At 39.8% G+C, this 17,519-nt stretch overlaps 1 protein-coding gene across 2 annotated transcripts in view; it reads left to right on the forward strand.

Moving 5' to 3' along the window:
* Nucleotides 1–17,464, forward strand: part of UIMC1 (ubiquitin interaction motif containing 1) — a 98,741-nt gene extending 81,277 nt beyond the window's left edge. For both annotated transcript variants that reach the window (XM_030927337.1, XM_010386399.2), the window contains exons 11-15: nt 11,008–11,086; nt 13,803–13,974; nt 15,328–15,391; nt 16,458–16,494; nt 16,996–17,464. In XM_030927337.1, the coding sequence (XP_030783197.1) occupies nt 11,008–11,086; nt 13,803–13,974; nt 15,328–15,391; nt 16,458–16,494; nt 16,996–17,206 (563 nt within the window). In that variant the 3' untranslated portion in view covers nt 17,207–17,464. The remainder of the gene's footprint in view (nt 1–11,007; nt 11,087–13,802; nt 13,975–15,327; nt 15,392–16,457; nt 16,495–16,995) is intronic.
* Nucleotides 17,465–17,519: the final 55 nt, after the last annotated feature.

Genomic DNA, 17,519 nt, shown 5'->3' on the forward strand with positions numbered 1-17,519 from the left:
TATGGACAAAGATGGTTTATTAAAGCATTATTTATAATAATGAACAACTTAACCCAGTGTTCAAAAACAAGATGAAGTATTACAAAAGGATTCAAAATAAAGACTGAAAGACAATACAGTATACTGAAATATTAACCATAATTTGGAGGAGACTAAAAGCAGAGAGACAGATGATAAAGCAGTCTTAGTAGAAGTGGACAGACTTGAGAGTCTTTTGGCTAGAGAAGCAGACCTTCTGACTGGTCAAGATGAGAGAAGGCAGTCTTAACTCAGGTTTCTGGCTAAGCCAATTGTAGGGTACTCAACTTAGCCCCTCTGAGTAATTCAGAAGATCACCGTGTTGTGTTTAACTATATTATTTGTACTTCTTTACTGACAATCCAATTAGTATTTATTTAGCAGCAACTATAATCCAGATACTGTTCTGCAAGCTGAGGGTACAGTACTAAACACAGAAGTCAGTGTTCTATAAAGCTTACCTTTTTGTGAGAGAAACAGATAATAAATACAATTTAAGAAAAACGAGGCAAGAAGAGGGGATGGAGAATGACTAGAACAGAGGAAAAAAGGGGGCTTGATTAAAGGGGAAGATCAAGGGAGACTTCTTGAGGTGATATTTGAATACAGTCATTCTAGGTCAGGGAATAAATATAAAGGCCCTAAAGCAAGCGTGTGTTTGGCATGTTTCTTAGAGCTGCAGGAAAGACACAATGACTGAATTAGATTGAGCGATGGGGAAAGGAGAGAAGAAATGAACAGTGGTCAGATCATGTGAGGTGAGGTTTTTGTACTTTATTCTAAATATGATGAAAAGCCATAGAGGGGTTGAGAATAGGGAATGATGTAATCTAACTGGCTACAGTGTGGAAAATAATCTATAGAGGGACAGGGGCAAGAATGGAATTGAGGAGACTAAGCAGGGGTGGAGGGGAATGGCTCTTGCATTATTCCAGGGAAGATCTGATGTTTGCTTTAACCATAGAGGTAGCTGTGAGGTAAAGAAGTTGTCAGATTTGGGAACATTTTGAAGGCTGAGCGTACAGGATTCGTTGGAGTGTGAGAGAACCAGAAAGACTAAGGTGAAATCAAGGTTTTGCCCCAAGCAACTGCGTTAATGATGACTTCGTTGTTTGAGAGCGGGAACACTGGGGTAGGAGCAGGTTTGGAGGAAGAAATTAAGAATTTGGTTTTGTACATAATTTTAAGATGCCCAGTGAATAACCAAATGAAGATGTTGAGCAGACAGTAGGATATACAAGTCTAGAAATAACCTTATGGGAAATATTACTGCATATTTGTAAGCTGATGGAATGATCTAAAAAAAAGAGGGAAAAAGTGATGTTTCAGGAGAGATGATGGCAGGAGGGGAATCCTTAATTAAGCAAAAGCATTCAGATTCAGGGTCAAATGGAAAAGTTAGCCTTACATAGCCATGTGAGCAATTCATTCTGTGCAGTAGGAGGGAAGGCAGAGGATATGGGTACAGATGCAGATAGACTAATACTTTTGGTGGTGGAAGAGTGTAGAAGTTCTCTCTGGTACTACTTTTTTTCTCATCAAAAAGTCTGAAAGGTTGGTTTAACATTAGAAAATCAGTTAATATACTATATTGCAGAACAAAGGACAAAAACCACACAATATCTAAATGGACACAGAAAAAGCATTTGATAGAATTCAGTACTCCTTCATGACAATAAAATACTCAGCAAACTAGGAATAGACAGGAACTTCCTCAGCCTGATAGAGGGCATCTATGAAAAACTCACAGCTAATATCATACTTAATGGTGAAAGACTGACAGCTTTCCCCAAAATCAGAAACAAGACAAGGGTGTTCATTCTTGCCACTTCCATTCAACATGGTAAAAGAGGTTCTAGCCAGGACAGTTAGGAAAGAAATGAAATAAAAGCCATTCAGGTTGGAAAGGAAGACGTTAACTACTCTATCAGATGACATCTTTTATATAGAAAATCCTAGAGAATCCACTGAAATAAAATAAGCCTTTAGAACTAATAAACGAGTTCAGCAAGTTTGCAGGATACAAGGTCAATATAGAAAATGAACTGTATTTTTGTACACTAGCAGTGAACAATCTGAAAATGGATTTAAGAAAAGAGTTATATTTAATATAGTATCAAAAATAATAAAATACTTAGGAATATGTTTGACAAAAGAAATAAAAAACTTCTCTGAGAATTATAAAACATTGTTGAAAGAAATTAAACAAGACCTAAATAAATGGAATGGTATTTCATGTTCATGGTTTAGAATACTTAATGTTGTTAAGATGGCAGTATTCACCAAGTTGATCTAGAGATTTCAAATCCTTCTCAAAAGTCCAGCTAGGCTGGGCACTTTGGGAGGCTGAGGGGGGCAGATCACCTGAGGTCAGGAGTTCGAGAACAGCCTGACCAACGTGGAGAAACCCTCTCTCTGCTAAAAATAGAAAAAAAAAATTAGCCAGGCATGGTGGCACATGCCTGTTATCCCAGCTACTCAGGAGGCTGAGACAGAAGAATCCCAGCTACTCAGGAGGCTGAGACAGGAGAATCGCTTAAACCCAGGAGGCAGAGGTTGTGATGAGCCAAGATCATGCCGTTGCACTCCAGCCTGGGCAACAGGAGCGAAACTCCACCTCAAACAAACAACAAAAAAACCCCACAAAAATCCCAGCTGACTTTTTTGTATAAATTGATAAGTTGGTCCCAAAATTCATACCAAAATACAAGGGACACAGAATAGAACAGTCTTGAAAAAGAACGAAGTTAAGGGTTCATGCTTTCCAATTTTACAACTTACTAATTCAGACAGCCTGGTTCTGGCATAAAGGTAGGCATGACGGTTCAGTGGAATGGAATTGAGGGTCCAGAAGTAAAACCATACATTTGTGGGCAATTGGTTTTTGATAAGGATGTCAAGACAATTCAGTGGGGGAAAACAATCCAGTCTTCTTAATATGTAGTGCTGGGACAACTGAATATCCACATGCAAAACCATGAAGTTGGACCACTTGTTTATACTACATATGAAAATAGATCAAAGACCTAAATGTAAGTCATAAAGCTTTTATAGGCAGCTACAGTGGTACACGCTGGTAAGTCCCATCTACTTGGGAGGCTGAGGCAGGAGGATCCTTTGAGTCCCACTTGGGCAACATAGTTGAGACCTTATCTCAGCAAGTCAGGGGAACTGTCTTAGGGATAAAACCTCACAATCATAGGTTTGGCAGTGGATTCCTAGATATAATACCACAAGCACAGACAACAAAAGAAAAAAGATAAATTGGACTTTATCAAAATTTAAAACCTCTGTGCATCAAAGGACACTATCAAGAAAGTGAAAAGACAACCTACAGAATAGGAGAAAATATTTGCAAATCATATGTGTGTTAAGGGTTTAGTATCCAGAATATATAAAGAACTCTCTTTCTGTCACCCAGGCTGCAGTAGTGCAATCTTGGCTTGCTGCAACCTCTGCCTTCCCAGCTCAGGCAATCCTCCCACCTCAGCCTCCCAAGTACTTGCCATTGAATCATAGACTTTAAATGGGTGGATTATATGGTACATGAATTTATCTCAATAAAGTTATATTTAAATAAAAAAGAATGGTGATACAGGAATCAGAATGGATGTTAGAGGTTTGAGAATAGCAGAGAAGATGTGAAATGTACCTGGGAGGATGGAAGAATGAACCGACTAGGAAAATATATCAGGATTGCTAGGCAGTAGTGAGGGACCGCTTAAGATTTTGATCTTAAATAAAAAGTGAGCCCAGTCAGCACTGTTATATGTGTTTTTGTTCCTGTCACATTCAGCAGATAGGGACACATAATAAGTAGGAGGGCTGTATTTAACCAAAGTTGGATTTTGCAAGGAAGCACAGTAGAAAGAAGTTGAGGGAATATTCAAGGGGATTGTTAATATGATAACTAGGTAAACTAAGGTAAGAAGGAATGTGAGGATACGACGGGGTAATAGTGAAAAGATGATAGTATAGGATTAGATGTCCTAGTGGGGCTGAAGGGTGATTGGTGTAAGAACATTAGAGAGGGTGAGTTGGGAAAGATAGGTGATGGTGATCAGAGAATGGGCACCTGAAATTGAGCTCATCATTAATGATAGGCTCAGCTAGAATTCTTCATTGGAACCATAGAAGTCAGAAAATGAATTGATTGTTTGCTCACTTCTCCCAGTTATGACACATAGCTGGTACCATTTTAGATGCAGGGGACAGAAATTGATTTATAACATTTGGTGGATACCTTAGGGCATTAGGCTTACTCCTCTCTTGGAACCCCACTGGAGAAAGGCTGAGATGGTAGGAGCCATAGGAATTAATAAACAAGAGGTCAAGGAACTGAGAGGCTGGACTACTGGATGGATCATATCTTGGGTTGAACTTACAAAAACTGCAGCATCATATGGGTCAGTCTAATATGTATATGTAGATATTGAAATCACCAAGAATGGTGGCAAACGGGAAGAGAATCCAGTTGAAGAGGTATGCCAGAGGAGGCTTGGATTTCTTTTGGTGCTCAATAGGATTGGTCCTGGTTATCTCTTGAAAGAACAGCAGTATCCAATGGGAACTTGTGCAATGATAGAAATGTTCTATATCTGTGCTGTCAAATATGGTAGCCACATGTGGCTATTGAGCATTTGAAATGTGGCTTATGGGACTGAGGAATTCAATTTTTTAATTATTTTTTGAGACAGAGTTTTGCTCTTGTTGTCCAGACTGGAGTGCAATGACATGATCTCGGCTTTACTACTACCTCTGCCTTCCAGGTTCAAGCGATTCTCCTGCCTCAGCCTCCCAAGTAGCTGAGATTATAGGCATGTGCCACCATACCCAGCTAATTTTGTATTTTTACTAGAGACGGGGTTTCACCATATTGGTCAGGCTGGTCTCAAACTCCTGACCTCAGGTGATCCACCCACCTTGGCCTCCCAAAGTGCTGGGATTATAGGTGTGAGCCACCGCACCTGGCCCAATTTAAAATTATATTTAATTCTAATTAAGATTTAAATTTAAGTAGCCACATGTCTCAGAGACTCACAGATTTTATTTTATTTTATTTTATTTATTTTATTTTTTTTGAGACAGTCTCATTCTGTCGCCCAGGCTGAAGTGCATTGGTGTAATCTCAGCTCACTGCAACCTCCACCTCCCGGGTTCAAACAGTTCTCCTGCCTCAACCTCCCGAGAAGCTGGGATTACAGGCACTCACCACCAAGCCCGGCTAAATTGTCTATTTTCAGTAGAGGCAGGGTTTTGTTGTGTTAGCCAGGCTGGTCTGGAACTCCTTACCTCAAGTGATCCGCCTGCCTTAACCTCCCAAAGTGCTGGGATTACAGGTATGAGCCACCTTACCCAGCCAATAATTTGTGCTAATAATAACCTTTAATTGAGACTAGTTCCTGAGGTCATTGGTTGTAGGGAGGCAGGCAGCATGGCTGCCTCACTGTGTGCAGGTGGAGCTTGTCTTCCCTTCTTTTCCTTATATCCACTGAAGAAGTGCTAGGCTGAAAGAGGGGTGATCTTAGCAGGAACAGACACAGCTCTGTGGCTTCCCATTATTTTCTGCTGAGGTGGTTTTGAGGTTGAGGGAGACAAACTGAGAAGACTTTAACCACTTGTCATTCTGTCAAAACTCCCTTCTTTGTATATATAATTTCCACTCTCCTCAGGGAACCATTGTCTTTACAATTTATAGTACTAGGCCATATGTTTTTTATTTTTGATTGCTTATCTTCTTTGAATTTTGGAAACAAATGTATTGATGTTTATATGGTATTGGTAATTGTTCTGTAATGCCTAGGCTATTTATTTGTCCATTTTGTTTGTAAAATTTAGTATGGAAATCACTTAAGACTTGAGTTCTAACCCAAATTGTAGGCTAGCTAGTGGTCACTGGTTGCACGGATGGGTTTAAGTCTTTGGATAAGGCTAAGAAATAAATCTGGAAGAAGAATAATGAAAATTGTATAAACAAATAGTAAGTGAATAAAACTAATGTTTACTGAGTGCTTTCTGTGGGCTGGATACTCTTACAGTATCTGATATGATTGTTAGCAAAACTCTTCAGGTTAAATGCAGTTATCTCATTCAACAGGTAAGGAAATTGTTACTCAGGTTACAGACCTTGCCTAAGACCACACAGCTAGTAGAGGCCCAACTTGGACACCTACTGTCCAACCCTAAAGCCAGTGAGTGCCCTTCATCACAAGGCAATACTGATTATTTGTATCTTAACAGTGCCAGGCCACAGTTCTAAGTACAACTCCTTAAAGCATTTCCCATACAGTGGAATATAATCTGCTGAGGTAATGGTCTTATGTTTATTGTCGTCTCTCTCAGCTTTCAGTGATCCCTGTTCTCTTCTACCTTTCCTTGATAGTTGTACTCAGACCCCATTGTTCTCTTTTGAAATCTGTGGCTGCTGTTATCAGCAGTTTGGTTTTTGGATATGTGTTTCATAATGAATTCTCTGCCTGTAGCTAGTTCATATAGCTCTCTCAACCCTCATAAACCACAAGTGCTCCTTCAGAGCAACCTACATGCACTTCTCTGCTCTTTTGTAGGGGCAGTAGGTTTCAAAGGAAAAACAGCAGCAAGCCCCAGTCCATTCCGTTGTGATCATAGAATTACCGTATAGTCCTAACCATCTATCAATATCAAGTCTCTCCCTTCAAATTCTCTTCTACCTGCCCCCTCATTTACCACTTACCACCTTTTCTCTTCCCATTCTTTAGCTTCTTATTTTCCAGGAGTGGCAGCCTGCTCTTGTAGAAGAACATATGCTTCTGTAGTCAGATTTGTACTGCATTCCTTGTGCTTTTTGTTTTTTGTTTTTTGTTTTTGTTTTGTGACCTTGATCAGGTTAATTAATATTTCATTTACAGCCAGGCACAGTGGCTCATGCCTGTAATCCCAGCACTTTGGGAGGCCAAGGCAGGTGGATCACAAGGTCAGGAGTTCAAGACCAGCCTGGCCAAGATGGTGAAACCCCATCTCTACTAAAAATATAAAAATCAGCAAGGTGTGGTGGCAGGCGCCTGTAATCCCAGCTACTCAGGAGGCTGAGGCAGGAGAATCGCTTGAACCTGGGAGGCAGCGGTTACAGTGAGCCAGTATCACGCCACTGCACTCCAGCCTGCGACAGAGCAAGATGTGTCTCAAAAAAAAAAAATTATTTACTATAAAATAGAAATAATGATATATTCTTTGTAGGATTGTTGTAAAGAAAGAGATTATGTTTATAAAGTCTCTGGCACAGAGTAGGTCCTCATAAAACAAGAGCTCTTTTTTCCCCTAGAATCTATTGATAAAATTTAATTCAGCAAGTATTTATTAGCATTTAATCTATTTATTAGCATTTAATCTGTCCTAGACTCTGCTGAGGATGCTGAAGAGAAAAAAAAAAAAAAAGAAAAGAAAACCCAGAGTCTCTGAATTCAGAAAGTTGCATGGTGTAGAAGGAAAACTGACATATAAATGAATAGGAACAGAAATGTGCTAAATGCAATAGTGATATATAGACAGTACTAGAATCAATTAATGCTTTTTCCAACCCTGTCTGTGGAGTGGTTTCCAGGTATTTCTTTTGGAAAAATACGTGCTAGTCAAGATGGGGGACAAGTAGAAAAAGAAAAATAAAAAATAGCACTCCTAAAGGATTCTGTAATCTTTGAGGTGCCAGCCTTTTAAGAATGGATTTCAGCAAGGCACTTGATAAAATCTCTCATGAAGTCCTTGTGTGTAAGATAGAGAAGTATGGGCTGGTTGATATAATAGGAGGTGGATTTGAGGCTGGTTCTGTCCTGGATGTTTTTCTCCTGCAGTACTTTAATTTTACTTATAAAATCTCTGCGTTGGAAGGAACCTTAGATCATTTAATCTGTGCCTGACTCTATATAATCTGATTCCTCCCTTCTAATTTTTAATTTGATTTACAGAAAAGTATACAGTGAAAAGTATGCCTCCTTCCTCTTCCAGTCTTCAAGTATTCCTGTCATCCTCCCCAGAGGCAAACACTATTATTAGTTGCTTGTGTGTGATCTTGTGTTATTATGCATATCTCTTTACACCTTGGGTTGTAGTTATTTGAGTGTGTATGCTGTCTCCATTAGTAAACTGCACTCTCCTTAAGAGCAGGGACAGTGCCTCATAATTTCCTGTATCTCCCCAAATTACTTGCACATTGAAGATTGTCAATAAATGTTTGCTTAATTATTTAAAGGAAAGTTTAACAGGGAGAAGACAGACTTCTCTGGTAACATGTCACAGTTTTGTCCTTGGCCATATCCTTTATAACCATTTTTCCCTGGTGACTTGGATGAAGATGTAAAAAGTGTGGTTGTCATATATGCAGATGACACATAGCTGAGAAAGAGAGCTAATAACATCAGATGACAGAGTCAAGACTGCAGATGATCTCAATAAATAGAAACGTTCAGCTGAAAAGAACGGGGACAAATACAAAATCCCGTGTTTAAGGGGAGACAAAAAATACCCAGCAACTTAGTTAGCAAAGTACAGAATTAAGAGACTTGTCTTGGTAACATTGTATTGTATTGTGTATTGTATTGTATTGTATATTTTTTGAGACAGTCTAGCTCTTCACCTAGGCTGGAGTGCAGTGGCGCTGTTTCAGCTCACTGCAGCCTCAACCCTCCTGGCTCAGTTGATCCTCCCACCTCAGCCTCCTGAGTAGCTGGGACTACAGGCAAGCACCACCATGCTGGCTAACTTTTATATTTTTTTGTAGAGACGGGGGTTTCACCCTGTTGCCCAGGCTGTTCTCGAGCTCCTGGTCTCAAGTGATCGCCTGCCTCAGCCTCCTAAAGTGTTGAGATTACAGGCATGAGCCACTGCACCCAGTGATGTTAACGTTTTATTTGAAGATAATTTGGGAGGGTAGGGGATAGATCTTAATTTCCTTTAAGTTCAATTTAAGCCAGTAGTATACCAGGATTGTCAATAAAGCAAACACAGCCTTGACTGAATCAGTAGAGTATGAGTCCACATGGGGTAGCTCATGGTTCTTCTGTTCTTTTTACTAGTTGGATTGTTTGTTGAATATTGGATTCTGTTTGGGGTGCTACACATATTAAGGAAAACTGACAAATTGGATTGTATATCTAAAAGAGGTTAATTAGGAAGGTAAAACATAAGTATAGGAATCAGATCTAGATTCTATCCTGGGTTTTACTATTTAGTAGTTGTGATAGTGTGGTGAAGTCAATTCCTCTTAGTTTATTTCCATACCATTAAAACCGGGGAAAAGTAATAATACCAATCTGGAGGGTCATCGTAAGGATTAGAGCTAACCTAGGCATTCAGAGTTTCGGCAATCCAAATCTTAATAGAATAGCCATAGTAACTAGGCATAGTTCTTCCTTTGATGATGGTTGCATTTTAATAGGGGCAGAAAACCTAGTAAATCCAAGATTTTGTTAAGTGTTCAAAGAGCTGACTTGTGGAAAGGCGGGTAAATGTATTCATATAGTCCCCAGTAAATGCAGATTGAGCCAGATTGCAACAGAATGGATTTTCCTAGGAGGAAGTGAATTTCCCTCAATTAAAAGATAACAGCCAAGTTGGCCAGGCGCGGTGGCTAACGTCTGTAATCCCAGCACTTTGGGAGGCTGAGGCAGGTGGATCACCTGAGGTCAGGAGTTCGAGACCATCCTGGCTAACATTGTGAAACCCCCGTCACTAATAAAAATACAAAAAATTAGCTGGGCATGGCGGTGGGTGCCTGTAATCCCAGCTACTCAGGAGGCTGAGGCAGAAGAATCACTTGAACTCTGGAGGCAGAGATTGCAGTGAGCTGAGATCACACCATAGCACTCCAGCCTGAGCAAGAAGAGTGAGATTCCGTCTCAAAAAAAAAAAAAAAAAAAAGAAAAGAAAAAGAAAATACAGTCAAGACCGTATGATTGCTTGTCAGGGATGTTTATAGAAGCCATTTTTGTATGAGTAGGAGGTTGATCTAGAAGGTTAGGCAAACGGCCAACCATGGGCCTAATCTAGCCAGATACCTGTTATTGTAGATAAAGTTTTATTGAAACATACCCATTTGTTCATGTATAGTCTGTGACTGCTTTCCTGCTAACAGTGCAGAGTTGAGTAGTTGTGACAGAGACCATATGGCCTACCAAGCCTAAAATATTTACTCTCTGTCTCCACAGATAAAGTTTGCTGACCCCTGGACTAGATAAATGCTTCACAACCTAAGTTACTCGTAACCCTGCTAAATTATCTGTTGTGGGGATTCAGGTGTTAGGAGGAAAGAAGGTAGAGTTTGACGTGAAATTGTTGCAGTTTTTCTTGTTATGCAAGGAATGAAGTGGAAAACACTTGATTAAATAACCTCCAAGATCCTTTAAGAGACTGATTTTATAAACAGATGTCTTTTGGTGTGAGAGACAATATATTTGTGTATCAATTGGGCTAAAGCCATTTATACCCACTAGAATTGGGAGGTGGTACTAGTGTAGTGAAGAAAGACTGGTTGTATTAACTGTTCTGAGCCACAGTTTTCTCACTGCAGAACTTTTCAAAGTTTTGTAAAGATTAGAGCTTATGTAGGCACTCAGATGTGGCTGTCATTACTATATTTCATAGAGTACCTCACTTAAGTGTGTGTCATACCAGATAGAATTTTGCTTGGGAAAATGTAAATCCCTCCCTTGAGTGCTGCAAGCTGGGATAGTACACAAAAACCTTTCTTGGTGTGGAGTAGATCTTTAGATCTCATGGCTTAGCATATAGCGGAATATCTTGTGGAGGACAGAATATTGTCAAAACTTTTGTTTTGGTGCAAATGTTACAATTGCTATTCTCAATGCTAGAAAGATTGAGACTTCGCAAACAATGTATTTCTCCTAGTGGGATAAGGTTTTAAACTTTGCTTCTTCCTATACATTTTGTCTTTTATATTCAGAGTTTACTGGTAGCTAATTATATATATTTTTTACTTTTTTTTTTTTTTATTAAAAGTATTGACTCGGAGACAAAAAGAGGCCAAGACCAAGAGTGACAGTGGGACAGCTGCCCAGACTTCTCTAGACATTGACAAGTAAGTAGGTGTGCTGCATTCACAGAGCTCCTGTATAGCATGCCATCATTTGGACTGAAGAAAAAGATCAGTTGTTATCTTACCCATCTGACCCTGTATTTCTTTGGCCTGCCAATGGCTTCATTGCTTGGATGCCTGAATCTCTCTCTTTTTTTTATTTTTTTTGAGATGGAGTTTCACTCTTCTTGCCCAGGCTGAAGTGCAATGGCATGTTCTCGGCTCACCACAACCTCCGCCTCCTGGGTTCAAGTGATTCTCCTGCCTCAGCCTCCCAAGTAGCTGGGATTACAGGCACGGGCCATCACGACTGACTAATTTTGTGTTCTTAGTAGACGCGGGGTTTCTCCATGTTGGTCAGGCTATCTTGATCTCCTGACCTCAGGTGATCTGCCCACCTCGGCCTCCCAAAGTGCTGGGATTACAAGTGTGAGCCCCCGCGCCCGGCCCTGAATTTCTTTTTCTTATTCCTAGTCTCTGTCAGTGTAGGTGGCCTTTGTATCCATTTTTAATACACTAAAAACAATCCTGCCACCCACTCCACTTCCACATTGCTCTTAGGTTTCTGTTTTAATTTGCATATTGGTATTTGGTGCTCTTTGGGAAGCATTGAATATTTCACATAATAGTACAGACGTTGAATTGCAAAAGGTTGGGCAATATAGAAAATTTTTTGGGCCGGGCGCGGTGGCTCAAGCCTGTAATCCCCAGCACTTTGGGAGGCCGAGACGGGCGGATCACGAGGTCAGGAGATCGAGACCATCCTGGCTAACACGGTGAAACCCCGTCTCTACTAAAAATACAAAAAACTAGCCGGGCGAGGTGGCGGCGCCTGTAGTCCCAGCTACTCGGGAGGCTGAGGCAGGAGAATGGCGTGAACCCGGGAGGCGGAGCTTGCAGTGAGCTGAGATCTGGCCACTGCACTCCAGCCTGGGTGACAGAGCGAGACTCCGTCTCAAAAAAAAAAAAAAAGAAAACTTTTTGGTTGTGTGTTGCAGCTTGACGGAGAAAGCTCTTTCTGAGGAAGGGGTCAGGTGTAGGTGCTGCCATCTGAAAGTAAAGTCATTACCAAGAGTAGATTAAAGCAGTTACTAAGCAGAAACTTCATCTTTGAAACACAGATCTTAGACCCTGAATTTCAGGGCTGTCTTCCCTAATTTAGTGGAGCAGAACTGATCCTTTGGAATCTTACTGTAATGTAGACATTCGTCTAGAAATTCCTCACATTGTATTACAGTAATTTTTTTTTAAAAAAGGAACATTTCTGTATTCCTGGTTAGTCTGAGTTTTTTGAGACAAATACTTGCCTTAATTCATGTTTATATCCCCAGCTTCTAATAAAATATTATTGTTATTCTGAGACAGCAATAATAGCTGTTTGTTTAGTGCTAGTATTATGTGCCAATCATTGTGCTAGGTGCTTTGTTTGTAACTCTCACTGTGGTTGATTTAAGGTAGTTATTCTTTTGTTTTTTAAATAAGGAAACTAAAGAGAAATTATATGTAACTGGTTAAGATCACTGCAGTAAAAGTGACAAAGTCTGTCTGACTCTAACACTCCTGCCTCTTATGCAGTACTTCTGTCTCTCATGTAGTAGGGAATTAATAAATGTTTTTTGCATTAATTGATAAACCTTGAAAGGTATATTAGTCTAGCTTTTCTCACAAGGCAGCATTTTGCTTGCATTCTTCTGGATAATTAAGTATTTGAGAGACTTATTTCTCCTATTGTAAAAATCTTCAGAAAAAGTCTTCCTTACAGCTAATCCAAGTCTCCCTTGCTGTAGTTATTGAATAATAACCATCTGGCCATCATTATGGCCAGAAAGAGATGTCCAAGATAGCATGCTTTGGAAAATTTTTTTTAGCTTCTTAAAACCAAGGTGATCTTATGAGTCAGGCACATCTAGTTTCTGACAGTTATTACCTATAAGACCGTAGTTAGATTAGTTCCTTCCTAATGGAGCTGAATAATTCATTGAGAATTGTGGTTAAAGAGCCTTGTACTGTTTCTCACCACAGAGAAAATACTTAGTAAATATTCATTTTTTTCTTTTACCCCCAGTGATTCCATTTTTACTGATGCCCAGTAAACTTTATCTCAAGGACCTACTTTTCCTCTCTTTTCCCAAACTCTACTCTTCTAAAAAGATAAAGATAGCTATGCATATAAAATTATGCAAAAGTCTCTGGCAGAACCACATGGTTTTTAGTAACTTCTTAGTTGATGTTGCAGATTGTAGAATTAAGGAAGTCAGCATGTAGACAGACTTGATTTACTAATCAGACAAGTTCATCCACCCTGGTAAAATGTCAACTTAATTTAATGCTTTTGGTGCTCCCTTTTCTGTGGAAATTTTAACTTCTCTTTGAAAAAACTATTACACTTAATTTTGGAAGAGTTTGACAGAATATTTTATGTCTGAAGAGCAATCAGCATTGTTTGAGATAGTTTGAAGAGCTGATTTCATTACCATCCCACTGCTGCAACAGCAGGGTACAGAGAAACAGCCAGGGAAAACTGCTAATCACTCAGTCCTTTTGATTGGCGTTGGGTTAGTTTTATTGGTGATCCTGCTGAGCGAATCTGCATTGGTTGATATGTCTCCTCCACAGAATAACTTTGGGATGTAAAAACACAATTTGAGACATATCTAGGGGCCCAGAGGCAAAGGCGCATCTTAAAACTGTGTTTTCTTCCTTTTTTGTTATTGGCTAGGAATGAGAAGTGTTATCTCTGTAAATCCCTGGTCCCATTTAGAGAATATCAGTGTCATGTGGACTCCTGTCTCCAGCTTGCAAAGGCTGACCAAGGAGATGGGCCTGAAGGGAGTGGAAGAGCATGTTCAAGTGTGGAGGGGAAGCAGCAGCAGAGGCTGTGGAACCCAAAGGTATGTGTAGAGTGTTTTGGGAAAGGCTACCTAACCCTCCTGGTTGTCAGTTGTAAGAGACCACAGTTCTGTTCTGGCTTTTTCTTCTCCCTCCCCTCTTCCTTCTATTTATCTTGAAACAAGATTTGTGCTTTTTAAAATTATTTTTCCTTTTAATTTAAAAATTAAATTTTAAATTACATGTCCATTGTAGAAAATATGGAAAGTTCAAAAAAATATAAATAATCAGGGGAAGTCATCACCCATAATTTAGCTACTCAAAGATGATAACTTTTAATGTATTGGCCTATTTTCTTCTGGTCTTTTTTTCTGTGCATTGTTAATGTAATTGACACTGTTCTCCCTCTCCCCCCTTCTCTCTCTCTATATATATACAATAAGCACACACACAACATACTATATATCTAGTACTATATGTATACTGTATTCTATATAGTACTTGATATGTATGTAGTTTTCTCACTTGCATTTATGAAAACAAGGTGTAGTGTAAACATCATTTTGGATTTTATTTTTAAAAATTACTATTAATGTTTATATCACACACATGGTCATTTAACCATTCACCTATTATTGAACATTTTGGTTCTTTTGTATTATAAGATTGTATTTAAAACATTAATCAGTGTTTGTACTGTTGATTATTTCCTTAGAATACATTTTCTGACATGGAACTATTAGGTCAGTGGATATACGAATTTTAAAGTCTCTCAAAACCTGCCAAATTGCTTTCCAGAAAGGATATCCAATTTATAATCCCACTGCCAAGAATATATGTGAGATCAACTCTGTGTTGAACTCCTTAGGAAGCTGCCGGGTCTGGGCCCTGGTCACTGGGAAGGATGGATGTACTTTCTGGACCTTGTAATTAGAGATCAGGAAGAGCAAGTCTTGGCTTAGAGATGAAAAATAAAGCAGCAGCTCCATATTCTAGGGTTACTGACAAAGGAGTCACTGTACACACTAAAATGGGGAAGCCATTGTCTGTCATGCCAGAAGAAAGAGACCTCTCTCTGTGAATGGGGTGATTTTGAGGTGGAGATTTGGAGTTACAGTTTATAGGTAGGCACTTACTTATATAGCCAGTTTATTCTGGCATCACTGCCTGTAGACGCTACCTTAAAATTTATTTTCTATTTTAAATCCATGATGATCTTGGCATAACGATGTATTCTCTTCATTAAGTTTGCTTTTTCACTTGTGTACCCTCATTTATTAGAATGCAGAAGACTTCCCTAGAGCTGTGGCCCCCACACCTTTTCTCTTCTATGAACACGTGTGATCTGGGCCGTGGAAGTTGTATTTTAGACTCTGCCGTGAAGTAACCCTTTCATCTGTTTTTCTCTGTTACAGGAAAAAGGCCACAGTGAAGGCCGACTCCTTAGTTTCTTGGAACAGTCTGAGCACAAGACTTCAGGTGAGGACCCCAGGACCAGTTTTCCGGGCTTCTGCCTAAGGCCTTTCAATGAAGATAGCCATTGCCAGCCCCCTGACTATTTGCTGGGACTCTCTGGGTACACACGTTATCCAATCAGCCAGCCTTTGAGACTCCATCTAGGTCATCTCTCCTTAAGGAAGATGGGGCAATATACTGTCTTACTCATCCTATGTTTCATTTCAGGCTTTATAAAGCCTTGAATCAGGACTACCTGTTGAACTCAGAAAAAACACTGTCAAAACACAGGGGAATGTGACAAGCCCCAAGTATACCTAAAGGAACAGGCACAGAAAACTAGATATGCAGATGTTATTGCTTCCTCCTATTGTTTTGTGCATCATTCATATGTTACCTTGGCTTAGCGTCCCAACCTGCAATCCTCAGGGTTTGTGCGTAGTATTTAGGGAGCAGTAGAGTGGATTGGTTAAGACCATTGCAGGGAGTTAGTAATACCAAACCTCATAGATTGCAAGAATTATATCTGGTAAAGCTCCAAACATATTCCCTGGCATAAGTAGGCTCTTGATAAATGTTAGCTGCTATTATTACTGTTGTTATTAGTCTCTATTGTTAAAATTCACCAGATGTGTATGGAAGAGGAGCTTTTGCTTAAGCCTGGTGAGATGTGCTTACCATCTAGTTCTAATAGTTCATTCCCACCAAGCAAATCTGTTGTGCCTTCTGATGACTATAAAAAGGCAGCCTCTCCCAGCCTCATATCCTGCTGTCTCTAGATCACCAGTTTGTGAATCTCTGCAGGTGGCAGATTTCCCTTGGCAACTTCCTTGTTCCTCAAGTCTAGAATTGAAGTCGATTTATTCAGAGGCTGTTCGTTCATTCAAAAGTGTTTCTCTGAGTGCCGCAGCAGCTGAGTCTGTTGGACACTAATACTCACATTCCGTGGGTTTAGAGGATTGGGGATCTGTGCTACCTGGATAGGCTGATGAGAAGCAGTGCCTAGAGCACAGGAAGCAAAAGATCAGTGAGAAGTGGTATGATTACCAACACTACTACCAACATTATTATTTTTTCTCTCATATCACAGATGCAGACATCAAGTCTTCAGAAACAGGAGCCTTCAGGTGAATTGGATTGTGCACTGAATTGTGGCTGTCAGCATTTCTGAAAAGTGCAGGCCTTGTCCTGTGTTCTGTGTGTAGTGTGATACTCAAACTGTGGCAGTGGAAATCACTGTGGAACTATTATGACCTGTCTCTCAGTATGACTCTGTGCTCCCCGTTTATCTGAACTAAAGATTGGATAGCTCAGTTCATTCATTGTGTTAAAACAAGCAGAGTAAAAGTTATGTCTTATTCTTCTCTACCTCTCTATCCCTATCCAACCCTGGTTTTCTGACCTGGATTCTCAAGCAGCTTGGGAATTTGAATCTGAATTCTCATTCTCTCAATGCCAACTTTAAGTATATGATTTACCCAGTGACCTCATCTGTGAAAACAGAGTGATGATATGTGGTAGGATTATTACAAAGATTATTTCTACTAATAATCCCCTGATACAGGGCATAGCATATCCTTGATGCTTATTAGGTGTATATTGAATCTGAATTTTTTCCTTCTCTCTAGGGTGCCCTCACCAGGTATGGAAGAGGCAGGCTGCAGCAGAGAGATGCAGAGTTCCTGCACACATCGTGACTTAAATGAATCTCCCATCAAGTCTTTTATTTCCATTTCAGAAGCCACAGATTGCTTAGTGGACTTTAAAAAGCAAGTTACTGTCCAGCCAGGTAGTCGGACACGGACCAAAGCTGGCAGAGGAAGAAGGAGAAAATTCTGAATTTCTAGGGTCGAAAAGTTGACAAAGCCATTAGTAGGAGGGGTGGGCCATGTTCATGAAGCCATAGTGGTCCCTAGTTCATTGTTGAGCAAGTTTTAGCCCTGCAGTTTTCACCACCAGCACCCACTCCGCATTCTGGTTTTTATGTTTTTTATGACCTATGCAGACAACTGTGTATAGTATTCTGTTTTATAACAGTTTGTTTGAATTCACTTACAGTTAAAAATTTAAATATATTTATGTTTGTATGAAATCTTACTTCAGTAGATGGAAATTTTAATTTTTTTTCCTTCATGTTGCAGGGTTTGGGGTG

Source organism: Rhinopithecus roxellana, chromosome 3, assembly GCF_007565055.1.
Source record: "Rhinopithecus roxellana isolate Shanxi Qingling chromosome 3, ASM756505v1, whole genome shotgun sequence".
NCBI lineage: Eukaryota > Metazoa > Chordata > Mammalia > Primates > Cercopithecidae > Rhinopithecus > Rhinopithecus roxellana.